This window comes from Chamaea fasciata, unplaced genomic scaffold (genome assembly GCF_029207755.1).
Source record: "Chamaea fasciata isolate MVZ Bird 193981 ecotype frontalis unplaced genomic scaffold, bChaFas1.0.hap1 SCAF_18, whole genome shotgun sequence".
Taxonomy (NCBI): Eukaryota; Metazoa; Chordata; class Aves; order Passeriformes; family Sylviidae; genus Chamaea; species Chamaea fasciata.
This window is the reverse complement of record NW_027094103.1, coordinates 209,660-236,291: the sequence shown is the minus strand read 5'-3', so window position 1 is coordinate 236,291 and position 26,632 is coordinate 209,660. Positions and strand designations below refer to the sequence as shown.

Genomic DNA, 26,632 nt, shown 5'->3' with positions numbered 1-26,632 from the left:
TGCTGGACATGCCAGTCAGGGCAGGACAGTCTGCTCTGGCAGTGAGAATCTATAAAGAGATTTTTTGGGTCAAGCTCAGGTATAATTTAGATTTTCCTAAGTGGAGATGGCAACTTTGTGAAGCTCAAAGGAGCTTCAGAGAAGTGGTGACATGCTCCTCACCTCTCCATGGATTAGTGGGTTGAAATGACACTTCTGCCTCAGGAATTACATTGTATTTATTCCTTCTCTGAAACACATGGAGAGCACATTGCTGCGTGTCCTGGTTCCAGTGATGACAGGGTTAATTTTTGCAGTAGCCACAAGGGGTATGGCCAGGATGGGGGTTATTCTGTACCACCTCATATTATGTACAGGGTGAGGGAAGGGGTCTCTTCTGGTGGGTAGTGTGAAGCATGTGATCAGGGTAACATCAGATTCCTCATGCTGAGCACTCACATGTGAATTGTTCCAATCTTGTACACTCTGTTATTAATACTGTTTCTGTTACTGTTCTGTTTATTATTTCATTGCTGTTTCCAGTAAATTAATCTTATCTCAGCCTGTGATTTTTACCTTTTGTGCCTCCAATTCTCGTCTCCAGCCACACGCCGGGTGGTGCCTAATTTGGAATGTTTCAGTGGAAACACTAAATTGGGGAATACCATTCCTAAACCACAACACTGTGGAAACAGACTGTGAGTGTGTCTCTGCTCCTGGAAGGGTTGAGGATCCTCAGTGTAACCATGTTTTATTAAAAGTAGGAACATGGGAACACAGGACACAGAACTGACGGCCAGGCGACAAGAGAGGCAGTGAAGGTGACAGGAAAGATGTGTACTAATGTCTTTACAAACAATTCCATGGATGAAGGTATGGGTATTAATGTCTTTGAAATGGGTCTTAGTGTCTCTATCAGCTTTAAGCTGCAGGTTTGCTATAGAACCGAGAGTTGGATTAGGGCTAGTTTTGACTCCTGAGATAGACAAATAGGTCCGCACAAACCAGAGCTGCTGAACTTTGGGGAGAAATGACAGGTTCAAGGAGGGATATGTGGTAGGCAGTTCAGGAAGGCTGTACCTTCCTAGTACCTCAGCCAATGGGGAAGGGAAAAGGGCAACATGTGGCCAAGAGTTTGGGATAAAAAGAGGCTGCATCCTCCAAAACCTGGAGAGGGAAAACCCTGTAGGTATATGCTGCAGTTGCCTCTCTCCCTTTGTTCTTATAACTTTATTGTAAATAAAGTTGCAGGACTCCTCAGTCTCCTTAATGAACACTGGCTTCTGATAGCATGATTTTCCATACAAGATGGGGGACTCATCCAGGGTCCTTCCACCGTCTGGGCCTGGCACACAGGAAGAGGAGCTGGAGGCAGGCCTCACCTCACCCTAAACCAGTTTTTAGGTGACTGAAAACCCTCCAGCACTGGCTGGCACTGGGCAATTGATGGGGTATCCAAGACTGTTCAGGAGACAGACAAGAGGTGGACTGGGGGGGGGGGGGGGGGGGGGGAGGCGTTTGAAGAGTCCACAGGAAAAGACCACTGGAAATTTCACCAGTGTATACAGTGGGAACCTTGGGGTAAAAACATGGCAGGATGCCCAGAGAAAGCAGTAAAGGAAAATCAGGAGAAGGATCTCAACAACAGGGATGACGATACCAAAATACCTCTGAAGGGTCCTCTGGGAAAATGTTGACATGGTTTGCACATTCTCCCAGAGGTAGTTAAGGACATGGATGTCCAGAGGGGGCAATAAGGAGAGTCGAAAAGAGATCTCAGCAACAGGAGATGAATGCCCACAGAGGGCAGTAAGGGAAAGTTGAGAAAGGGTCTCAGCAATCTCCACACCCAGAAGAGCCAATCAGGGGAGTCGAGAAGGGGTCTCTGCAACAGATAACTGATGGTGTTGGTTTGGGAAAAGATTGTTTGAAGGGGAGTCTGGAGGAATATGGTTAAGGCTAACAGCACTGGGAGACTATGTGATAAGGAAAGAAAAGAGAAATGGTGAGGATTGGGATGTTCACCTAATCTTCAAAACATGCAGTCTAATACAGGGCCCAAGTCCTTTGTATTCCCAGCTTCCAGGATAGGTAAAACAGGGAGATATTGTTATGCCCCCACCCCTCCCTGGGTAATTATGGAGCCAGAGTGGAGGATTTGTGTTTGTCCACTTGCTGCTCAGGACTTAAGGGGTTTTCTCTGTGGTGAGGAGTTCTGAGGCCAGGTGTGAGACTACAGGACCAGGGGCATGGCCTGAGGACCTGTACGGGAGGTGTGGGACGGAGCCGACGTTGTGAGGCTCAGTGACAGGCAGTATCTGACTCCCCTATCCCTGCAGGCCGGGGCTGCAGTGGCTCCTGGTTCCATGAGGCTGCATGATGTTCTGTCCACCTGCCCGTCCCGGTGGCACTGTCGGCTGTGTCCATCCACTGTGACCTGGTGCTTTACAGAGCTTGTGGTGCTGGGAGAGCAGGGCGGAGGCCTGGATGCACGTGTTGGGGGGTGCATCTGGACACTGCAGTGAGACAGGGACCGGCTTTGGTATATGGTATAGGATACAATCTGTCACCAAAGCCTGGCCTGGTATAAGAAGAGAATTTGTTTGGGTTGCCAGAGAGGTGAGTAATTTTGCAGAGTTTGGTAGCTTTGGGAGCATGAGAGCCCACAAATAGTGGGAGCACTGGCTGGAGAGGTGACAGAGGGGCCCTTGGCAAGAGTTGGTTAAGAAGGCACATCAGGTATATGTAAGAAGGGATGAGGAAAAGGTAAAGGTACAGGCAAGGATAATGGCACATTTTTTTAATCAATGTGCCATTTGTAAAAAAAATAAAAAAGAGAGCACTGGAAATTGTTAAGGGTATCAGGAGCTCCTATTGTACTGGGGGCTCACCACACTGGAGTGAGTGTGAACCAAGAAGTGTGTTTCCTAGTAGACTTGGGAGCCTCTCCATCTACTTTGAATTTTATGTCAAAGGGGGTTATTTTAATAATTCAGGGAGTAAGTAGGAAAGATGCGCTATTGGTGAATATGTGAGATGGGTTTGAAAAACGTGAGTTTCTGTTTATTCCTAGTTGTGATTGTGGTTTGCTAGGAGGGGATTTGATGACTGAGTTGGGAGTGCAAGTTAGCGTTATGAGGGGTGATGGGGAGGCTAGTGCTGTTGTGCTGATAAAGCTTATGCTAAAGTGAACTCAGAAAGTGTTGGCAGTCCCACGGCAATATGGAAAACTGGATGTGGAGCCTCTCCAAATTACTCTGAAGCAACCAGGACAAGTGTTGTCTAAAATGCAATAACCCCTTTCAAGGGATTGAAGGAAGGGGTTACAGCCTGTTATTGAGTCCCTGTTAAAGGGGGGTCTTTTGGAGTCATGTATGTCTCTCTGTCACACTCCTATCCTGCTGAAATGAATGAGAGATTTGTCTTTATAAACAAACTCTGGGTGTGCTGGTACATAAAACTAGCACTGAGAAACAATTGGAAGGATTCCACTGATTGATGAATGGAATGAGAGAGGTTAGTCTTTACAAACAAACTGTAGCTCTGCTGATAAATAAAATTGGACACTGAGAGAAGAAAGATGGGGAGAACCACAAATTCCATAAGGAATTCCACTGAGTGACACGAGGAAAAGACAAAGGGGGGTTTACATTAGAAGGGGGTTTTAGGTATTAGGTGTTTTGGGAAGTCAGTACCTCTCAAGTATCTCAGCCAGTGGGGAAAGAGAGAGGACATGCAGTCAGGAAATTAGGATAAAAAGGAGGCTGTGTTCTCTAAAAATTTGAGAGACCCCAGGGAAAAGGTTCCCATGCCTTCTTCCTTTATTTGAATAAGTTACTGTCTCCTTTTTGGATGTAAACCTTTGGAATTTGTGGTTTAAGTTTTCAGACACTGCCAGTTAAGAAATCAGATGGACCCTACAGAATGGTGCAGGATCTAAGAATAATAGATGAGACTATTGAACACAGGCACTCCACAGTCTCAGATCCTTATATCATCTTGAACCAGGTTTCCTCCTCACACTGCTACTATTCAGTACTTGATTTAAAAGATGATTTCTGGGGATGCCCACTTACAGAGCATAGTAAACAGCATTTTGCCTTTGTGTGGGAGCAAGAGGGAGAAGGGAAAATAGTAAAGACATGGATGGTCCTTCCGCAGGGATACACAGAAGCACTTGTCATATTTGGCAAGATATTAAAAGCATTTACTCCATATCTAGGAATCAGGTTATTGCAGTATGAGAAGGACTTGCTCCTGTCAAGAGAACTGGAGGAGGTGGTAGGGGAAGCCCCTGTGAAATTGCTTAACTTTCTGGCTGGAGAAGGAGAGCTTGGAGTGTCTGAAGGGAGGCAGACATGATGGAGAGAAAGATTGAATGTTTGGGGCGTATTCTGACTGAAGGCTTGCGATGTGTTGGCCCAGAGGGGGTCCAGCGAATCTTGGAGGTGCTGTTGCCCAGGACTGAGGGGGAGCTGTGACAATTTTTAAGATTAATAGGGTATTGCAGGACCTGGATTAAGGACTTTTTATTCAGTGACTTTTTAAACACAGACAGCCCCAGTGTTGTGGTATGGACACGAGAGAGAGCAAAACTTTAGCCAGACTCAGAAAAGGAATTTTAATTAAATGTGCATGCTAAACAGGGCTGTGCCAAATGAATTCTAGTGCTAAAATATTTGACCCATGAGCAAGGGGGTGGCCTGTTTGCTCTAACGGTATCTGTTGTCTGCAGAATTGTGCAGCCACAGCTTTTATGGTAACTGATGGCAGGATTGTTGAAGTCTGGCATCAAGTTCTAAATGGATGATCAGCACTGTATTGTTACAGTATGAAACCTGTTGTCCATGGGTGACTTTATGATGCTTGTATCCCCAACTGTCTGTTCCATTTTTGTTGGATATTATGTTCTGTACCATTGAGACTGGTTCTGAGAGTGAAGGAGGGGAAAGAAGAAGTGGGCAGTTTGTTTTTAGAAACAGCACTCACTCCTCCACATTCCGCTCCTGGACTGTGTTTATCTGTAGCACAGACAGGCAGCAGGACAGAGATCTCTGTGCTTTTAGTTAGTTTAGCTGGCTGAGGCAGAGAAGTTCCCTGGACTGTTTTTATTCTTTTTCTTAGGACTGTTTAAACCTGTTCTAGACTGAAAAACCCAAAAGAGCATCAGGAGTTCACACCTGCAGCCCACCGGGGCCTGGACTTTGACGTTTTGCAGTACTGGAGGGACTGATAAGAGACTGAGCGAGTTACACCCGTGGCAAGGACTTCTCTCAGTTTTGCCATCTCTCTTCAGAGCGGCAAGAGGTTTTATTGTTTCACATTATTCATTTTTTATGCTTGTGGGCACTTTGCTTGTTAAATAGTTTTTTCCACTTTTCTCTCAGGAGATTTTCTCCCAGGCTGGTGGGGGGAGGGGCTGTTTGGATTTGCTTCCCAGAGGGACCCTATTCAGAGGTTTTCTCCCAAATTTGCCCCAAACCAGGACACCTGTTTAATGGAACAGGAGGATTTAGAATTGAGAAGTGGGTAAGGGTTTAACCCAGCCTCCTGTTTAACTGGTCCCAAGTAAAGAAACCTAAAGGAAACTCAAGACTGTATCCACGAAACAGATCGCCAGACCCAAGCTAGGGAAGATTTACAGGATACCCTTTGGCCAAATGGGGAAGGTGTTTATTGATGGATCTTCAAGAGTAATAGGAGGAAAATGAGTTTCTGGATATGGTATAATAGGAAGGGAATTGCAAGAAGAGGGGAAGCTATCATGCACATGGTCAGCAGAGACTAAAGAATTGTATGCCTTAATAAAACCTTGCAAAGTGCATCAAGGAAAGGTAGTGAACATTTACAGATTAAAAGTATGCATGTGGGGTGGTGCCTGAGCTTGGAATACTGGGAAGAGAGAGGTTTGTTAACTTGCAGGGAAAAAAAAGCCCACTCATGAGAGCTCAATTACTTGCCTATTGGAGGTGGTGAATTTACAGAAAGAGGCAGAAATAATACATGTTAGGGGACATCAGGCAGGGTACTCAGAAGAGACAATAGGTAATCAACTGGCCAATGAAGAGGTTCAGAAGGCAGTGCTTCTGCCAGAGGTCTCTGGGATCCTCCCTTTGCTGCTTGTGGCTCAGCCATTGCCAGGGGGAGGGGGAAGTGGTGGTGGTGCTGCTGCTGTCTTCCCCACCAGAGGAACTGGAGATAATTAAAGGTGGTGGTGCAGAAGAAAGAGGGGAAAATTGATTTACAGAGGACCATAAACAGTGGATGCCAGGAGGTTTGACCCTGCAAATGTTGAAACATCTCTACGGGGGGAGTCTTTGGGACTCTCAAGGATTGGCAGAGATCTTCCTCAAGATGTTCTGCTTTGGGTCTTTTTGTTTTAGCAAAAAGAGCTATTGAGGGGTGCCTGGCTAAAGTTAATAGCCAGACTACAAAGGATTGCAAGGCAGGGGAGTGACCCTGGCCTATAAATCCTTCCAGAGATATCAGGTGTATTTGAGATGCCCTGGGCAAGAGGGCTTAAATATCCACTGGTAGTGGTATGCCAGTTGGCAGGGTGGCCAGAGGCGTTCCTAGCCGCTTCAGCTACTTATTTGATCAGTTAACAAATGATTTCTGAGTATGGGATTGTGAAGGCAGTGGACTCAGACAGGGGAACTCATTTTACAGAGGGATCCTTCAAAGGATTATGGCTGCTTTGAGAATTCAGTGAGACCTCCATACCCCCTGGCAACCTCAGAATTCAGGTCAAATAGAAAGGATGAACATGTCATCAAAACTGCGACGAAAACAAAGATCTCTCCAACAACCATTTTAGTGTTAGAGAGTCAAAGCTTTACTTTATTCTGGCCAGAATGTGCAACAGAAATAATTTCACCCCGACATTGCCCAGATGTGCAGAGAAAATCAGTCCATGATGCATAAATTTTACTAGATTTTCCCTAGTAAATTAATTCCCTACTATATTTTACACAGTCAAACTCATAGAAATTCATTGGTTCAATGTGCATTAGTCCCAAGTTACACAGTTCTTAGTATTTGGTTTCCTAGTGTTTACAGATTTCTTCTCCTCCAAGGCTAATTTGGACCTCATTCCTTGGTTCTCTTATCATTTTTTTCTGGACCAGGTCTCTCCCACCATTCCAGGGGATAGTGTCTGGGTATGATGGTTGATGTTTGTTAATGTCCGTTGAAAGTTGCCTATCTGCTGGTATCCGTGCCTGGTGGCTATTCCCAGTCTATGTAGGTGTTAAACTCGTCAGTTTTTGCCCGGTGAAAGAGTCATTTGAAAAGAAACCTCAATTCCCTTTTCCCCTGGACAAAGACGAACTAACCTCACTAAAGTTACATGAAAAAAAAAATTAAACTTTTTATTATTCCCAACACTCTGTCTCCTTTAAGTGCACTGGTTTTTCATAGCGTGATTTTCTATACAAAGGGGACCTACTAATCCATGGGCTATCCAGAAACCCATTGGGGTTGACCCTTCCAGAAGGATCAGCCTGGGCTTGCCACTGCTGAACATGTGAACCGGGAGGACACCAGACATGGGAAAGGATGTGGAGTGGCAGCTGGGGTGTGATGTGGGTCCTACGCAAGGTGCTGATGACAGCAGCACCTGGCAGGTGGCTGTCTGTGCGTCCAGTGCCTGTGAGTCCTGGGTGTCCTGTGTTTGCATCCATGTGTGTGTCTCTGAGACCCGTGTGTCACTTGAAGCCCAAAACTGGGCAAGAAAATAAAACCCTATAGTCAGACAGCTACAGAGCATGTATTTGTTTATTCAGTGCTGTGAATGAGGGGAGTCTCCCCACCAAAAACTAACTGAATCTTCTTTAGCTTTCAGTTACATTTTAAAAGTCCTTCCATGCAGGTCACAATTACAGCATATCATTAGCATACTCATATTATGCATACATATCATACATATTATGCATACATATTTGCATAAGGCCGTGTCAGGGTTTTACAACAGTTCGTTGCTTCCGCGCATGCATCAGATCCTTCTGTGGTGGTCGTCTGCCTTCTAAGTCTTTTGATGAAGGCTTCTGTAGCCTTCCTCACATTTGAACTTTCTACCTCTATCTTCAGCGCATGCCTGGTGCTTGTTTTTCAGTCTAACTTGTTTTTTAGCTAATTTTGCAGTTTGCAAGTTCCGTTCAATCTTGCTATCTTGCTCTTAACGGCGTTTGTTATCTCACTTGCCCCGCTATCTTGCTTTTCTTTACTATCTTGCTTGTTTTACCTGCACATCTCTTTACAATACTACTTGTGGTTAACTTTTTGTTACATACCACTTAGGATTCACTCTGGGACCTGTGCTCAGCTTCGCTGCTACTTGAATTCACAATGGGGAAAGCAGAAGCCACATCCTGGGCCTGGACAGAACGCGGCTCCGGGGCTCCAGCAGGCGGGCAGGAGGTCCCGCGGGGTGCACTGAGCCGCCCTCCCTACCGCCGGGCTGGGGCCGGCCGGCAACCTGGCAGCCACTGCCACGGCAGGAGCGGAGCGGCCGCGCGGCCCGGTCGCCGCAGTGGGGCGGGGGGGCGCGCGCCGGGGGCGGGACGTGGGAGGACGAGAGCTCCGCCGGTCATTGGTGGGATGTGCCCGCGGGGGAGCCGGGGCCGCGTTCTGATTGGTGCTCTCGCCTCAGGGCGCGGTGAGGGGGTTCACTCTCGCGAGAACCGGGCGGAGCGCGGGAAATTCCTCCCGCGGCGCTGTTGAGGCGCGGCCCGGGCCGGCCGGGATGGGGCTGCGGGACGGCGCCGAGCCCGAGGCAGCGCGGAGGGGGCGGCGGCCAGGCGGGCCCCGGGATCCGGCGGACGGCGCGGGGTCCGGCCGTGACGATGCCCCCGCGCTGTCTGCACTCAAGCGCCTGGAGCGGGCACAGCGCACGGACCGGCTGGACGCGCTGTTCGGCTTCGAGCGGCCCGCGGAGCCCGGTGAGCGGACGGGCTGGCTCATCAACATGCACCCGGTACGGGCAGGCGCGGCGGGAGGCGAGCAGGCAACAAACAGATGGGGCACGGCGCATTCCGTGGGGTGATCCCCGATAGGGCCTGGGGAGGGGTTTCCCACAGAGACACCCCAGCCGTACCAGGGATGGGAGTCCCACGGAGTTATCGCCGGTAGGGCTAGGGGCAGGGGTCCTATGCGGAGACCCCCGACACAGCCCGGGGTGTGGGGGAAGTCACCGGGGAGATACCCCACACAGGGCGTGGGGGAGGAAGTCCTCTGGGGAGACCTATGGTAGAGCAGTTTCCACAGACAGATCCCGGCCCTTCTTGGGGGAGTAGGTGCAATGTCCCTACTGGGCCTCCCATGTTTCCCTGGCCCTAGTGGGAGGGAAGTCCCACACGGAGACTTCCGGTAAGCCCCCGGGAGAAAGGGTCCCGTGGTGCGGTTCCGGTATAGTCTCATGTAAGGACCTTGTTGAGTCCTGGTGCTCATGGGCAGACGGAGGTGCTGGATGAGGACCGGCGGTCAGTGAGCGCAGTGGACTACTACTTCATCCAGGAGGATGGGAGCCGCTTTAAGGTGGGTACCGGGGGGGACTAAGTGCGTACGGTGTCCCAAAAAGAAACCTGTCACCATCATCTGCCTGCTCCTTTCTAGGTGGCCTTACCCTACAAGCCGTATTTCTACATTGCCACCCAGAAGGTGAGGAGGGGCAGGGCTGAGCTCCCCAGGGAAGGAGACAGCACCCTGGGGAGCTCAAGACCTGCTGGGCAGGCTGCTTTGGGATGATCTCCTCCCAAGGACAGAGACGCACTTCTCAGCCCCAGGGTCTCTTGACAGGGCTGTGAGCGGGAAGTGTCCTCCTTCCTCTCCAAGAAGTTCCAAGGGAAGATTGCAAAGCTGGAAACTGTTCCCAAAGAGGACTTGGACCTGGTCTGTATCCCTCTGTAGTGTATTTTTGGACCTTGCACAGCTCTAGTGATGTAGGAAGGGATGAGCAGGGAGAGAAAGCAGCATGCTTGACCTAAGTCTCCTGGTGCTGTGGCATCTCAGAAATGGGTGTAGTATGGCTAATTGATTATCAGCAGTAATTACATTCCTCTCCTTGAACATATCAGCCATTTCAGACAATGTGTTCAGGACACTAATCTCTGGAATTAAAGTGGTTGGAGGAAGAAGGATACTGTAGGAGGGGGGTGCTACTCGTGCTCAACCCATTCTTCCTCTTTTTCCCTGGGTAAATCCCACCTGTGAGTGCCTGCACAAGCAGCAGGGCTCTTGCTGTGCTACTCTTGTGCCTTTGACACCCACCAGAATCTCTCCTCGGTGCTTTACTGTCCCACCCATCAGCACTTCTTTTTTGGCCAGTCCTCCCACCTGCATCAGTCCTGCTGGCCTTCCACCCCTCTCTCATGGTGCCCGTCCCTGAACTGCCATTTTCCTGCTGCTTTGCAGCCAAACCACTTGGTGGGCCTGAAAAGGAACTATATCAAGCTGTCTTTCAACACGGTGGAGGACTTGGTGAAGGTGCGGAAGGAGATCTCTCCTGCTGTGAGGAAAAACAGGGAGCAGGACCAGGCGAGTGATGTCTACACAACCATGCTGTCAAGGTGGGAACTCCCTGCAGGGGACTCAGTCGGTCTCTCGTGTCAATAATTCATAGAACCATGGAATAGTTTGGGTTGGAAGGGTCCTCTAAAGGCCATCTAGTCCAACCCACCTGCAATGAGCAGGGACACCTTCCTCTAGCCCAGGTTGCTTCAAGCCCTATCCAACCTGGCCTTGAGCACTTCCGGGGATGGGGCAGCCACAGCTTCTCTGGGCATTCTGTGCTAGTGCCTCACCACCCACTTAATAGACTCTCTTGATTATTTCCCAGCTGTCCTCAGAGTTGTTGTCTTGCCTGGGTCTTACCCCTGCTATGCCTCTCTGCCACCCATCTTCATGGTGGCTCTTCCAGCTCTGTGCTGCACATTAAGAGGCCTCAGAGCTGATGGGATGGGATGTGGTGTCTCTGGTTGCCTGTTCCCTGTGAAAGGATCCAGAGAGGCAATGCCTCTTACTTCTAGTTGTGTTCAAGACAGAAATAATCTGACATTTTCTATTTCTCTCCTATCCCTGACTCCTGCTGCCAGTGTCACTAGTGCCAGTAGGTGTCCCTGGTAGACGGACACCAGGGGAGGGACTATACTAGACCTGTTGTTTACAAGTAGAGATGGGCTGGTGGGATGTGTGGTGTTTAGAGGCCATTTGGGCCGTAGTGATTATGAAATTATAGTTCTCGATATTTGGTGAAATAAGGAGGAGCATAGAAAAATTTTTCACAATGAAGTTCTGGAGGGCAGACTTTGGCCTATTTAGGAGACTTATTCAGAGAGTTCCTTGGGAAGCAGCTCTTAAAAACAAAGGATTCCAGGAAGGGTGGGTGTGCTTCAAAGCAGAGATCTTGAGGGCACAGGAACAGACTGTCCCTGCGTGCTGAAAGATGAGATGACGTGGCAAACGTCCAGCCTGGATGGGCAAGGAGGTTTTGGAGGAACTTAGGAATAAAAAGAGGATGTATCATCTTTGGAAGGAGGGTGAGGTATCTCAGGAAATATTTAAGGGGGTTGCTAAGGCATGTAGGAAAAAATTAGAGAGGCCAAAACTCAGTTAGTACTTAATTTGTCAACTTTTGTGAAGGATAATAAACAACGTTTTTACAAATATATTAACAGCAAAAGGAAGGGTTAGACCAACCTCAGTTCTCTACTGGATGCGGGAGGGAATTTAGTGACTGCAGGTGGGGAGAAGGCGGTGGTGTTTAACGCCTTCTTTTCCTCAGTCTTAAGTGAGAAGGCAGCTTGTCCTCAGGACAGCTGCCCTCCTGGGCTGGTAGATGGTGTCAGGGAGCAGAAAGGTGCCCCTGTTATCCAGGAGCAGGCAGTCAGAGAACTGCTGAGCCGCTTGGATGTTCATAAATCTATGGGCCCAGATGAGGTCCACCCCAGGGTGATGAGGGAGCTGGCAGATGAGCTTGAAAAGCCACTCTCCATCATTTACCAACAGTCCTGGCTCACTGGTGAGGTTCCAGATGACTGGAAGTTGGCCAGTGTGACGACCATTCACAGAAAGGGTAGGAAGAAGGATCCTGGAAATTAACAGGCCAGTTAGTCTAACCTTGGTACCTGGTAAGGTTATGGAGCAGTCTATACAGAGTGCCATCACGCAGCACCTACAGGATGGCCAGGGTATCAGACCCAGCCAGCACGGGTTTAGGAGGGGTAGGTCGTGTTTGACCAACCTGGTCTCCTTTTATGACCAAGTGACCCACCAGGTGGATGAGGGAAAGGCTGTGGATGTTGTCTGTTTGGACTTCAGCAAGGCCTTTGACATAGCCTCCCACAGCATACTCCTGGAAAAGCTGGCAGCCCACGGCTTGGACAGGAGCACTCTTTGCTGGGTTAGGAACTGGCTGGATGGCCGGGCCCAGAGGGTGGTGGGGAATGGTGCTGCATCCAGCTGGCAGCCAGTCACGGGTGGTGTCCCTCAGGGACCTATACTGGGGCCAGTTCTATTTAATGTTTTTATTGATGACATGGATGAGAGTGTTCAGTCCATCATTAGTAAATTTGCAGACGACATTAAGCTGGGAGCATGTGTCGATTTGTTAGAAGATAGGAGGGCGCTGCAGAGAGACGTGGGATGGTTGAATGGATGGGCAGAGTCCAGTAAGATGTAGTTTACTAAGTCCAAGTGCTGAGTCCTGCATTTTGGCCACAATAACCCCCTGCAACCTTATAGGCTGTGGACAGTGTGGCTGGACAGTGCCCAGGCAGAGAGGGACCTGGAACACTGATGGACAGCAGGCTGGACATGAGCCAGCAGTGTGTCCAGGTGGCCAAGAAGGCCAATGGCACCTGGCCCGGATCAGGAGTAGTGTGGCCAACAGGACCAGGGAGGTCATTTCTCCCCTGTACTTGGCACTGGTGAAGCTTCACCTCGAATGCTGTGTCCAGTTCTGGACCCCTCTATTTAGGAAGGACGTGGAGACACTTGAATGCATCCAGAGGAGGGCAATAAGGCTAGTGAGGGGCTTGGAACACAAGCCCCGTGAGAAACGATTCAGGGAGCTGGGGTTGTTTAGCCTAGAGAAAAGGAGACTCAGAGGTGACCTTATCACTCTTTACAGCTACCTGAAGAGTGCTTGTAGTCGAGTGGGGGTTGGTCTCTTTTTCCAGGCAATAATGGACAGAATGAGAGGACACAGTCTTAAGCTGCGCCAAGGGAAATTTAGTTTGGATGTTAGGAAAAAGTTTTTTACTGAAAGAGTGATAAAGTACTGGAATCATCTGCCCACGGAGGTGGTGGAGTCACCATCCCTAGATGTGTTTAAAAAAAGATTGGATGTGGCACTCCGTGCCATGGTTTAGTTGAGATATTAGGGCATGGGTTGGACTCAATCTTAAAGGTCTCTTCTAACCTAGTGATTCTGTGTGACATGTGGGTAAGGCAGCTGCTTCCCTCTGCTCTTGCAGTGCTCTGAGTGGGGGCAGTCTAAGTACAGATGAGGAAGGAGCCTCAAAAAAAATTGCCAACCAGATGGACAACATCGTGGATATGCGGGAGTATGATGTGCCCTACCACGTTCGCCTTTCCATCGATCTGAAGATCCATGTGGTAAGCTTTGCTTTCCTAGTCACACTCCTGAAGCACAGAAAAGTTTTTTCTCTCCAACACCCTTACAAAAGCATTAGTGCCAATGACTTCATGTCTAGAGCTCAGTTCTGTTCTGCTGGGCTTCTCCTTAGTTAATGGCACACAGGAAAGCTACCTGATTAATGCTTGGCCATAGTTCAAGCCTTTCTTCTGGGCTGCCTGTGATTGCCATAGTTCCATCCCCAGCAGCTGGACAGAATGACCTGGGGATGTGGCCCTGCCATAAGGCACTGCCCACCCTCATCTCTCCACAGGCTCACTGGTACAACGTGCGATACCGCGGCAACACCTACCCCCCTGAAATCACCCGCCGAGACGACCTTGTGGAGCGGCCGGTGAGCACTGGGCAAGTGTCCTCTGTGCAGATGTCCGCCCCAATGGACTGGTGTCTGACATGCTGCCAGTGTAAAACCATGGTGACAGGGGAAATGCTGGGCTTGGGTAATGATTTTTGGGTTGATAGAGCACTAAAATGATTAACAGGCATGTTCTGATTCGTTTACTGGACCAACACTGGGTTTTATGGGAACCACCCTTTCAAGTCAGCTCTGGAATCTTTTCTAATGGATTTGCTCCTGCCCAGGATCCTGTTGTTCTTGCCTTTGATATTGAGACAACCAAACTCCCATTGAAGTTTCCCGATGCAGACACAGACCAGATCATGATGATCTCCTACATGATTGATGGGCAGGTAAGGATACCAGGGTGGTTTCCTTCAGGCTTGGGCAGCAAAGCCAGGAAGCAGCCCAGCATTCCCCTCCAATCCTGCTGTCTCCAGGCTCACCGTGCTGTCAGCTGCATGATGTGTGGCTCTGGGAATAGCATTAAAGTCTGAGTGTACAGGATGCCAAGTTTCATGGAACCCAGCCCAGGCTGCTGGTGCTCCTCTGCAGGAGAGAGACAACGCTGGTGTCCCATGTCTCTCCATGGCCTCCCTTTCTGATGGTCAATGGTGCTTCAATGGATGACTCCCAAAATGTTGTTCTCCCTTGACAGAAGCTCTGGCTTTCAAGAGGAAAGCATCCCATTGTTTGGACAGCATTTTTGAGATGTCTGCAACCCCAGTCCTCCTCACTGCCTCCTTGTCACTTCCTCAGGGCTACCTGATCACAAACAGGGAGATTGTCTCAGAGAACATTGAAGACTTTGAGTTTACTCCCAAGCCAGAGTATGAGGGTCCATTTTGTGTCTTTAACGAGCCAGACGAGGTAAGTCAGTTCTGCTCTGTAGAGTTTTGCCTGCCTGGAACCTTTCTTGGCCAGAGAGCTCATTCCCTGGCAGGTTGCCTCCCTGGGGAACAAAGTAAGTCCAGCAAGGCTGCTTGTACTTTCGTTTCTTGGGAATAAGGGTAAGAGAGATCAGGTTTGGGCTAGGTGCAGAGGAAAGGGGAAGGGTAGAACAATCTGTGTGGTGTCCACCGCCTCTCTGTGGAGGAGATGAAGTTCTTTAAAACACATGTCTTTTCTGTTTCATCCCAGGCTCATTTAATCCAGAGATGGTTTGAACATGTCCAGGAGACCAAACCCACCATCATTGTCACATACAATGGAGACTTCTTTGACTGGTAAGATCAGGGATGGTGACTAAACTGGCAAGGTGTCATCTGAGTTAGGCGGCAAGGTCAGGTTGGATCCTCAACATCCTTCCATAGCTCAGGCAGTGTGGGCAGGCCATGTGGCCACACATGGAGCAGCCATGTCCTGCACCTCCCCAAATCCTGTGGTCATTGGCTTGGTAGTAGGACTTCTGAAGAGTCCCTTCCACTTGTCTGAGCTGCTTTTAAACCCCTGGCAATGTAGGAATGTTAGCGTATGGATGAGCTGAGTTGTGGGAGAGCAGGGAGAGGGTGTAAAGAGACCTGGAGGATATTGGAAGAGGTGTGCAGACGAGTCTGGGGAAGCAGGAGGAGAGGGACCACACACCTCTGCCTCCAGATGCGGGATACAAGCAAGCAGACTTGCCTCTTGAACCACAAAATGGTTTGGGTTTGGAAGAGAACTTAAGAAATCATCTTGTTCCAACCTCGCTGTCATGACCAGAGACACTTTCCAGTAGAGGAGATTGTTTCAAGTCCCACCTGGCTTTGAACACTTCCAGGAATGATGTGTCTACTTGTCCTGCAGGAAGTTTTCCCCGTGACCAGATACCCAGATAAATCACAAGAAAAATTCTTTAGGCAGTTTATAACAAAGTGGTTGTGGAACCATTGTTGGAGATGCAGGAAAATGGCTGTTCTGCTCCTTCTTCCTATTCCTAGGGATGAATGTAGAATAGAATTTTTGAGAGAATCAAAAGAGGTTCAAATTTGCAGAGTTGAATGCAAACAAAACAATTTAGTGCCTTATATTTGGTTGGCACCAGAACAAGTTTGGAAAAAAAAAAAAAAAACAAAAAAAGAATGCGCTAAAAGCTTTGCTTGGAAATTAAGAATGAAAAAGAAAATACCTTAAATCAAAAAAATAACCAAAGAAAAAGCATGAAGTTAAATCAGGTATCATGTTCATACCTTGTTTTGTTTGCCTTCAACAATGCAACCTTACCTGTCAATCAACCAGAGACCAATGTTTGGAGATCAGTAGTGCTGTAGCATTCCTTTGTTAGATAATAGTTTAAGGGAAATATGGGGTTCAATCAAATGTTATGTTTATGCTTTTTCGCTTCCTTTGCTTTTAGTAGTGCAAATTTTCCAGTTAGACAACCTAAAACAAATGTCTGCGTGGCTTTAGCCAATGCATCAGGTTTAGATATCATATGTCTGTCCAATATAACCCCAGAAAAGCCATTTTCCACCTGTTTAGTTAGTATACCAGTAGTATACTGGTATACTACCGTACTTCTTCATGCTGCCCCTTTCCACAGGCCCTTTGTGGAAGCAAGAGCAGCAGCCCATGGAATTAATATGTATCAGGAAATTGGGTTTCAGAAGGATAGCCAGGGAGAGTACAAAGCATCCCAGTGCATCCACATGGACTGTCTGAGGTACCAAATGCTGCCGCTCTACTCCATAGCTGTGTCTTTATCTCTTCTGTTCAGATAAAATACTTACAGTTGTATTTGATTACTGTTCTCACATTCTGTCTCTTGGAAGCTTTGTGTAGCCTTCTTCAGCTGTGTGATAATCCATTTCTGTGTTGTCTTCTTCCACGTGGCATGCTGCACCCCACAGGAGCTGCCAAGTCTTCCCCTGAAGGGCTCCCAGGCTGCTCTTGCCCTGCAGCCTTGGGTGTTTGATTGCTGATTTGGGAGGACAGAGAATGGGAGAGACAGTGGGTTAAGATCTGGCCATTGGAGCAGGGAAAGGGACTACAGCCTCACCTACCAGCCTCCTGACACAGAGGGAAGAGGAAAGGACACATGGGAGAGACAGAACTTCTGGGTTTTATGTGGGTTTTCCCCCCTAGAGTAGTCTGGGCTCTGGAGCACAGCTGGATGTCCTTGCAGTTCTTGCAGGTGGGGTCTTCAGTGGTGAAATACTTATCTTAAAGCCACTGAGGGAACTGGAAGGTAGAAGTTATGAGAAGTGCTAGTGGGATGGACAGTGGGGGTTGTTCTGGTTGGGCTAGCTAAAGTTGGACAGCCTTGTACCCCACTGTTCTTGGATGCTGGACTGTCCTTGGTGAGAGATCCCCATGGTAGTTGAGGTCCTCTTCACCTTGATCCTGTTTTGAAGGTCAGGGCTGGTTATTCTGCACAAACTGATATTTTCCTGATTATGTCCAGGTGGGTGAAGAGAGACAGTTACCTCCCAGTGGGAAGTCACAACCTGAAAGCAGCAGCTAAAGCAAAACTGGGTTACGATCCAGTGGAGCTGGACCCTGAGGAGATGTGCCGGATGGCCACAGAGGAGCCTCAGGTATTCCCTCCCTGTGCTCTATGGGAAAACATGCCCAGAGCAACTGCGCTATGACTGAGTCTGTAAGTTAGAGTGGATTTTGAGAAAATAACGGAATCTGTCTCCCCAGACTTCCAATGGCTTAGAGCTCACAGGTAGAAGGAACAAGATTCCCCTGAAGTGGTTCTGGCCCTGACATTGCAGTGTACATTCTCTGTATTTATTTACATCAGTGTGGGGTGAAAAGCACCACTGAAATCAGAAACACCACAAAGAACTGAGGCCTGCTGGGGGAACAGGAAAGGGTTAGTGCTCCAGATATCACAGGCAGGAGGTTCTGCTGAGCCCTTTAGCAGCTTCCTAAGAAACTGGGCAGATTCTGTGCCTTCATGTCATCTTCCCTGTTCCTTCTCAGTTAGAGCTGAGATGTTGCTGTCTGATTAGAGCTAAAGCAGGATAGCCTCAGAAGCAAACACATTATTCTTTGCAACCTAGGCTATGGAGAAATACACCTTTTCCTTCTTCCTGCTGATAGGAGAATGTCCATCAGGAAGCAATGAAAGATCATTGTCATTGAGCCACTCTATCACATGGGATTGGGATTAATTTGCTTCTCTTGTTCCTTGACAGACCCTGGCCACCTACTCAGTGTCTGATGCTGTTGCTACTTATTACATGTACATGAAGTACGTGCATCCCTTCATTTTCGCCTTGTGTACCATCATTCCCATGGAGCCTGATGAGGTGAGTGCTTCCCCAAAATGATGATCTCTTTGCTGGGTGGAGTGCCATGATCCCACGCTGCAGTATGCTCTGGCCACAGATCTGATTCCCACTGCCTAGACACTCTGCATGTGTGGCAGGAAGGGAGGGTGTATTTAGAGGCTACTCCTTTCTCCTACAGCCATGGGGTGTTTGGAGACAAGTTTCTATAAGAAGAAGGCACCTGAGATTTGGCAGTGCAGGGCTGGAGCAAGAAAAGTATGGCTGATGCTCCATGCTCAGCCAAGTTCACTTGCAGTCGTGGCCATGCAAAGTTGGGTCGCCTGATGGCTGTTGTCAGCTGTAGGGAAGATGAGGAGGAAGTTGTCAATGCTAAGCATGTGGAAGATGTCAGTCTGTTCCCACTTGGTTGAGTGACAAAGGCACTTGATGGAGTGCTGTTGCAGATGTGTCACCAGCTGAAGCTGTCCAGCTCATTGTGTGACAGTCCAGTCTTGTCAGTGCTGGGACAGCATTTCTACAGAATCACAGACTGGTTTGGGTTGGAAGGGGTCTTAAAGATAATCTTGTCCACCCTCCTGTCAAGGGCAGAGACACCTTCCAATAGACCAGACCCTGTCCAACCTGGCCTGGAACACTTCCAGGAATGGTGCAGCCACAGCTTCTCTGGGAAACCTGCGCTGGTCCAGTGCCTCACCAACCTCACAGGGAAGAATTTCCTCCTGATACCTAAATCTACTGGTTTTGAATTTGAAACCATATTTGATTTCTCATGTGCAGGTGTTAAGAAAAGGATCTGGGACACTGTGTGAGGCACTGCTGATGGTTCAGGCCTACCATGCCAACATCATCTTCCCCAACAAGCAGGAACAAGAATTCAACAAACTTACAGAAGATGGACATGTGCTGGACTCGGAGACCTATGTGGGAGGCCATGTGGAAGCACTGGAATCTGGAGTCTTCCGCAGTGACATTCCCTGCCGCTTCAAAATGGTAAAGGGCCAGCAGCCAGCCCCTGTCCTTGTGGAGCAGCATGGTGGGAAGGGATAGCATTTCCACTGTTGTTGGCATCTGTAGTGTATACCTGCTGGGCTTCTAGGGCAGCACCTAGAATCACAGAAATCAGTAAGGTTGGAAAAGCTTTTTAATGTTGCCAAGTCCAACTGTTAACCCAGCATTGCCAAGGCCACCACTAAACCATTTCCCCAAGTGCCACATCTGCATGTCTTCTGATCACCTCCAGGATGGTGATTCCACTAGCCTCAACAGCCTGTTCCAATGCTTGACAACCTCCAGGAGACTCTTGCTACCTGAAGCTGGGCTGGGACAGGATGGGAAGAGATCTCTAAGTGGCCATCTGTGCTTCACTGGGAGAGCAAGAAATCCAGAGCTTGTTGACATCAGGGGATGGTGGTGAAGTAGGGTTTGGGGTTTGTTTTTCAGCCAGTGGTTCTTGGAAGTTATGCTCCTGTCGCTTGGGGTCCTATCCTCTCTCCCAAATGGAGCTTCTTCTGAACCCTTCCTGAGGGTTTTTTACCTGTTTCTGCTACCTCCATCACCTCCCCCAGTGCCTCAACATGTCCCTTACAGCTTAGAGGTCTCCAAACCAAGCAGGGACAGGGGTGCAGGGCAGAAGCTGCCAGTCTGCAATCAGGGACAGCTGCCTATGGCCTCACTGCCATCTCCATGTCCCTGTAGAATCCTGCTGCCTTCGACTTCCTAGTGCAGCATGTGGAGAAGACCCTGCAGCATGCCATCGAGGAAGAGGAGGGCCTGCCCTTGGATCAGGTCACCAACTTCCAGGAGGTACAGCACCCGCAGCACAGCTGAGCTGGGGAGGAAACTAAGACTGCAGCTCTAAAATGCTTGTTTGGGTTTGGTTTATGCTCTACGAAGAGAGACTTAGAAGCCCATCTACAGCCTGAGTCCTGCAGCCTAGCCTGGGGATCAGGGTCACTGCCCCATCTGAGGAATGCAGCTCCTGATTTTCCCTTCGCAGGTTCAATCAGGAGCAAAGCTCTGAGAGAGCTGGGAAAGAATTTAGGGAGAAGGCAGGCCCCTCAGATATCCCAAATCTCTTGTTCCTGTTGTTCCCCACTTATTATCAGCTACAAAAGTGCAGGTTTGCCCCTCTCCAAATCTAAGTCTGGAATTTCTTGGAGGGCAGCACTGGAGTGGGGACCTCTGGTCTTTGCTGTTGTCTCCATTAACCCATTTGCACTGAAAAGGTCCTCAATCAAGTCATATTTAGAAAGCAGCTGCTCCCACTTGCCAGGTATCCCTACAGAAAAGCTTACCCTGGAGGTCTGAATGTAAACGTAAAGCACCAGTGGTCAGGGAGTCCCTGATCTGGTTCTTTGGTCCTTTAGATCCATCCCCAGAGCCTGTGGCAAGTGTCCCTCTGAAGAAGAACCAAATTTGAAAAGTATTTGACTCATTAATTGCTTCCTGCCCTAGTTTCACTTCTGTGTATCTCACCACAGGTTTGTGATGAAATCAAGTCCAAACTGAATTCTCTGAAGGATGTTCCCAACAGAATTGAGTGTCCTCTTATCTATCATCTGGATGTGGGGGCCATGTACCCCAACATCATTCTGACCAACAGGTTGCAGGTGGGTAACATCAATCTTGTCTCTCCTAATGTGACTTACAGATAACTTTCACGGTCCCTCTGGATCCCCTTAAAAGCAAGGGCTGAACTTTCTGCACAGAGCAGGGGAAGCAAATATGGCTGGGTGTGAAATTTGGTCTAGCTGCCATGGAATTGTGGAATCATGGAATTACTTTGATTGGAAAAGCCCTCTAAGACCATTGAGTCCAACCACTCTGCCAGCATTACCACCGCTAACCCATGTCCCCAAGTGGCACATTCACATGGCTTTTAAATGCTTTCAGGAGAATGTCACTCTGGGCAGCCTGTGCCAGTGTCTGATCACCCTTTCGGTGAAAGATTTTTCCCTAATATCCAACCTAAACATCTTCTGGCACAACTTGATGCTGTTTCCTGACTTGTTTCCTGGGAGCAGAACCTGACCCCCACCTGGCTGCACCCTTCTATCAGGGAGTTATAGGAACAAGAGTGTCCTCCCTGAGCCTACTTTTCTGCAGGCTGAGCCCCCCAGCTTCCTCAGCTACTCCTCATCAGACTTGTGCTCCAGCCCCTTCTTCATCTCTATTGTCCTTCTCTGGATGGCCAGATCTTCAGAGACTCAGCTACAGCTTTAGTTAGAGCTCTTCCCAAAAAAACAGCTGTTGTTTTGTGGGGCTTGTTCTCCTGAAAGGTTCTGCAAAGGGGAGCTCACTGAGTACCATCTCTGATGTTCACACCTGAGCTCTCCTGCCACTCAGCACCTGTTCTAGCATGAGTTGTCATTTGGGTACCTGGTCCCTCTAACACCTATGTGTCTGTTACTATGTGTCAGCCCTCAGCCATGGTGGATGAGGCCACATGTGCTGCCTGTGACTTCAACAAGCCAGGTGCCAGCTGTCAGCGCCAAATGACTTGGCAGTGGAGAGGAGAGTTCAGTAAGTACGGGAAGGACCATGTAGTCCAGCCCACAGAGATGGAGCCAAATTCCTGCTTTTCCCCTGAGATACTGATCACTGCCCCCCTCTGCAGTGCCTGCCAACCGCAGTGAGTATCACCGCATCCAGCAGCAGCTGGAGTCGGAGAAGTTCCCTCCCTTGTTCCCTGATGGACCACCCCGTGCCTTCCACGAGCTCTCTCGGGAAGAACAAGCCAAGTATGAGAAAAAGCGCCTGGCAGGTAAAAAAATAAATCAAGGTCATGATCCTGGCAGTGTTTTGCAACCTGGACTGTGAGCGGTGTTCAGCAGTAGTGACTCCTCCAAGGGCTGTGGGGTGAGGTCAGGCTCATCTCAGAACTTCTCCAGGATCTCAATAGACTCATGTGTACTTCCTAGGAGGAGCCAGGCCACTGGTATCTCTGTCATTGTTTCCCTTTGTCTTGCAGAGCCACAGATTTGAGATGAAATATGAATGGCTCCATTTTTTGTAGGGCTGCTAAATAAAGCTAGTTAATGAAAGGGAAACATCACATTATCCTATCACCTGGAGTGATACTGTCCAGCAGAACCACCTGCCTGTCTGGGGGCAGAGCCTGGGTTTGTAGGTGGGCTATATGATTAGTTTGTTGTCCACCTTGCCCTCCACCTCCATAAAGAGATGCTGCATCTTTCCATACTGGGATCTTCCTCTCCCTTTGCAGTAGGACTGTCCCCCACTCACCCATACCTTATGCTTAGCTGCCTCCCTATCCTTAGTCTGCTCATCCCTCTGTAGCACCCATCCGAGAACCTTCTTCTGCCTCCTTCCTTGACCAGATTACTGCCGCAAGGCGTACAAGAAGATCCATGTCACCAAGGTGGAGGAGCGAGTCACCACCATCTGCCAACGAGAAAACTCTTTCTATGTGGACACGGTGCGAGCATTCCGGGACCGCCGATATGAGTTCAAGGGGCTGCACAAGGTACCAAGCTTGGGTGCTGGTCAAATGGTCTTGCCGAGCCTGGGCACCTCTTGTGGCTTGCTGAAAACCTCATAGGATTACTCTGTTGGCTTCCCACTGATTGAGAGCAGGGTTGTATTAGTTATTGGGAAGAAATTCTCTGCTGTGAGGGAAGTAAAGCCCTATCAGAGGTTGACAAGAGAAGCTTTGGTTTGACCATCCCTCAAAGTGTCCAAGGCCAGTTGGGTTGGATGGGACTGAAAGCAACCTGGTCTAGTAAAAGGTGTTCCTGCCCAAGGCAGTGGGTGGGATGAGATGAGTTTGAGGTGTCTTCCAACCCAAACTATTCTAGGAGGCTTTGAAGCTCTACGTCTGGCAGAGTTAATTAAAGAGCCTGTTGCTTTGTAGTTCCTCCCAGCTGCCTATTTTGCCATGATTCCCAGGGCTGACAGGCTTTTCCTACGCTGGTGGTTCTGCTGTCAGCCAGGCATCACTGCAGCAGGCAGTGTATTGAGTTCTTCCCTGCACACATATGGTGTAGCACAGCTGGTGCTGGTTGAATTCTGATCAATTAGGGGAGCTGCAAGTCTCTTCTGGCAAGTGACAAAGTGCCTCTGGCCAAGTCCTCCTGTGCTGCAAAAGAAAATGGGTGACTTTACTCATGATGCTGATCTTTGGCAAAGATATTCCTGTAGAGCTGTAATGCTCTACTGGGACTGAGTGGAAACCAGTTAGGTGCCACCAGTAGTGATATGTGGAATTGTTCTGACTCTGCCATTGTCATTCAGGTGTGGAAAAAGAAGCTGTCTGCAGCAGTGGAGACAGGAGATGCTGCTGAAGTGAAGCGCTGCAAGAACATGGAGATTCTCTATGACTCCCTGCAGCTGGCCCACAAGTGCATCCTCAACTCCTTCTACGGATATGTCATGCGGAAAGGGTAAGTCTCCCCTGGACCATCCAGGATCCTCTAGAGAGGACCCTTGGAAACTAGGGTTGTCCTGGTGAGGTAGTCACTTCCTGAAGCACCAAGATAAGAGTAGGTCTTGCCTGTAACACTCATCTTTTGCTTCTACCCATTACTGCTTATCCTGGAGACTTCTACCAGACATTAAATGATGGGAATCCTGTCTCTTAGTGGGTTTTCAGCTTTTCTGGAGCATCATAAGTAGAGCCTTTGATAGGAGAACAGTGTTCCAAGGCCCAGTGTTGTGTTTCTTGCCCTTCTTCTCCTGGAGATCCTCCTGCCTTTCCATAACTGAGTTTTGGAGGGAGCATGCTTTTAACTGTGACTCCTCTGCTCACAGAGCTCGCTGGTACTCCATGGAAATGGCTGGCATTGTCTGCTTCACGGGGGCAAATATCATCACCCAGGCCAGAGAGCTGATCGAGCAGATTGGGTGAGTGTGTGCTGAGCTGAAGAAGGTCCATCTGCATCTAGGACAGATGTGGGAGCATGTTAAACACTCGAGTTTTCAGAGGGATGGAACACATTTCCTATGAGGAAGGGCTGAGAAAGCTGGGGATTTTCATCCTGGAGAAAAGAAGGCTCCAGAGAGACCTTAGAGCCCTTTCAAGTGCTTAAAGAGACTCCAAGGAAGGTGGAGGCAGGTTTTGGGCAATGGCCAGGAGTAGTGGGACAAGGGGGAATGGCTTCCCACTGCCAGAGGGCAGGGTTAGACTGAATATTGGGAAGAAATTCTTCTCTGCACAGGTTGCCCAGAGAAGCTGTGGCTGCCCCATCCGTGGAAGTATTTCAAGGCCAGGGTGGACAGGGCTTGGAGTAACCTGGTCTAGGGGAAGTTGTCCCTGCCCATGACAAGGAGTTGTTGGAATGAGATTATCTTTAAGATCCCTTCCAAACTCAAGTGTTCTGTGATTCTCTGATTCTATGAGCATTCAGATTCCTGACACTGCTATTGTATTTGAGGGTTTGCTTTGCAGAAGGGAACAGAGTGGATGCAACAGGCTGCTGCTGTCTTCATGGGAGACACAGAGCTGATCCTCACCTCTCATCCATTCTGCTCCTGACAGTGGCCTTCCTTCCTTCCTTCCTTCCTTAGGAGACCTCTAGAACTGGATACCGATGGGATTTGGTGTGTCCTTCCCAACAGCTTCCCAGAGAACTTTGTCATCAAGTCAACCAATATCAAGAAGCCAAAGGTGACCATATCTTACCCAGGTGCCATGCTGAACATCCTGGTGAAGGTGAGTCTGGCACCTGTCCAGGCCAGCTCTCTAGCCTGGGAAAAGGAGATGGAGCGCTGATGAGTAGGGAGAGCCCCTCTTCCATCTCCACTGCCTATGTAGTGAGTGAGATGTCGGGGGTGATGGTCCTGGAGAGCATGTGAGTGGAGAAAGAGGCTCAATTTTCCCCATCAGAGAGGGGAGGGTCTGTAAGAGGCCATATTAGGTGTATGCTTACCTGTGCAGGCAGGGAGTCCAGCGCAAGGTCTAAACCTATCCTCTGCTCACTCCAGGCTCTGTAAGACAAAAAATATTTTAGGGTCCAAAGCCTTTTTCTCAACAGGCAGGACAGGTGTTTTGACTTTTGAGTCCCAAATTGTGCTGTAGCTCTCAGAGGTGTGCTTTGGGCAGGGTGTGTCCCAGGGGCATCCCCTGGTGTTACCCGACAGCTGTGGATTGAACTTGTTCTCCTGGGGCTGTGCCACAGGAAGGCTTCACAAATGACCAGTACCAGGAACTGCAGGATCCAGCCTCACTCACCTACATCACGCGCTCAGAGAACAGCATCTTTTTTGAAGTGGATGGTCCATACCTGGCCATGATCCTTCCAGCCTCCAAAGAGGAGGGCAAGAAGCTGAAGAAAAGGTGAGATTTCAAAGCTTGAAATATTGTCTCTTTCCCTGGTTAGCAGACTAAGTCTCGTTGCCTTTGTGCATGTGGGGCATGTTGGTCCTTGTCTCTAGAGCCAGCAGCATTTGACTCAGTGGCTTTAAATGACAAGTTCCTTACATCACATCATTGTTGAATCCAGCTACTATGGCAGTGAATTTTAGCAGATAACAGCAAAATGACATTTCTCCAGCCTAGTGACCAGACATCTCCGTATTTAGCTCTGAGGTGTGCAGGAGAACATTGACTTTCTTTCTGAGGATTTCTAATACTACTTATATTCAATATAATCTGTTTAAACTCAGCAGTTCCTGCCTTCCTATCTCTCAAGAGTTCACGGACTTCTAGTAACACTTCTGTGTGTTTCCCCTTCCCTCTCCATCTGTAAGTAGGACTGGTTCTGCCATTACTGTCACATTTTAGGATAGTTGTACCCAAACTTCACTGACTTCCCAACAACCACCTCCTAACAAAGAACGTGAACTAGAGCAGTAGCATCTGTTATTTTGGGTGACAGCCCACAGACTTGGGTCTGACTCCAAAACATGCTGTTGCTATCCCCAACACCCTCTGTCCTCACAGTTCTGGGCTTTTTTGTGCTTAATCCCTGACAGGACGAGGTTCAGCACACACCATTCCTTGCCAGTGCCCCTCTCCAGGCATTCGACCCTTCTGCAGGAGTCAAAGTGTTGCTCAACTCTGAGTGGGCTGTGCTTGTAGGACTCCCTTCAGGGCTTCTGGATTCCTATAGTTTAGGGATCTTAGAAAGGGCATTTATTTCCTGGTCACTCTCCAAGCACAACAGCCTGGAAGTGGCTGCAGGCACCATGGTTAGTGGAGAAAGGAAAGGCTGTGCTGATGGGAATGTGGGCAGGTGGGAGAAAGGCTAGCCAAGCAGGTTTGAGTATCCCCTTTCCTCAGTGATCATTCCCACAGCAGTGTTTTGGGGTTTTTTTGAGACATGCAGATAATTTTCAGGATGGTGAAAGGCAAAACAATGCAGGAGAAAAGGCAAGAGGGAGGAATGTTCCCATAGGTGTGTCATGGCTGCATCCAGTTTCCTCTCAACCCCTCTGCCAGCACTGAAGTTGCCAGTTTCCTTCTTTCTAAATCTCTTCCTAATA

The 26,632-nt window shown here is 48.9% G+C and overlaps 1 protein-coding gene across 1 annotated transcript in view; it reads left to right on the top strand.

Moving 5' to 3' along the window:
- Positions 1-8,722: 8,722 nt before the first annotated feature.
- POLE (DNA polymerase epsilon, catalytic subunit) overlaps positions 8,723-26,632 on the top strand; it is a 35,069-nt gene continuing 17,159 nt past the window's right edge. Inside the window, exons 1-23 of the mRNA XM_066199615.1 lie at positions 8,723-8,953; positions 9,433-9,513; positions 9,592-9,636; positions 9,775-9,867; positions 10,390-10,544; positions 13,452-13,593; positions 13,887-13,967; positions 14,216-14,323; positions 14,730-14,840; positions 15,111-15,196; positions 16,492-16,611; positions 17,353-17,485; positions 18,095-18,208; positions 18,968-19,180; positions 19,886-19,993; positions 20,671-20,799; positions 21,610-21,712; positions 21,807-21,953; positions 22,531-22,676; positions 23,444-23,592; positions 23,960-24,052; positions 24,716-24,860; positions 25,327-25,484. Coding sequence (XP_066055712.1) covers positions 8,723-8,953; positions 9,433-9,513; positions 9,592-9,636; positions 9,775-9,867; positions 10,390-10,544; positions 13,452-13,593; positions 13,887-13,967; positions 14,216-14,323; positions 14,730-14,840; positions 15,111-15,196; positions 16,492-16,611; positions 17,353-17,485; positions 18,095-18,208; positions 18,968-19,180; positions 19,886-19,993; positions 20,671-20,799; positions 21,610-21,712; positions 21,807-21,953; positions 22,531-22,676; positions 23,444-23,592; positions 23,960-24,052; positions 24,716-24,860; positions 25,327-25,484 — 2,891 coding nt within the window. The remainder of the gene's footprint in view (positions 8,954-9,432; positions 9,514-9,591; positions 9,637-9,774; positions 9,868-10,389; positions 10,545-13,451; positions 13,594-13,886; positions 13,968-14,215; positions 14,324-14,729; positions 14,841-15,110; positions 15,197-16,491; positions 16,612-17,352; positions 17,486-18,094; positions 18,209-18,967; positions 19,181-19,885; positions 19,994-20,670; positions 20,800-21,609; positions 21,713-21,806; positions 21,954-22,530; positions 22,677-23,443; positions 23,593-23,959; positions 24,053-24,715; positions 24,861-25,326; positions 25,485-26,632) is intronic.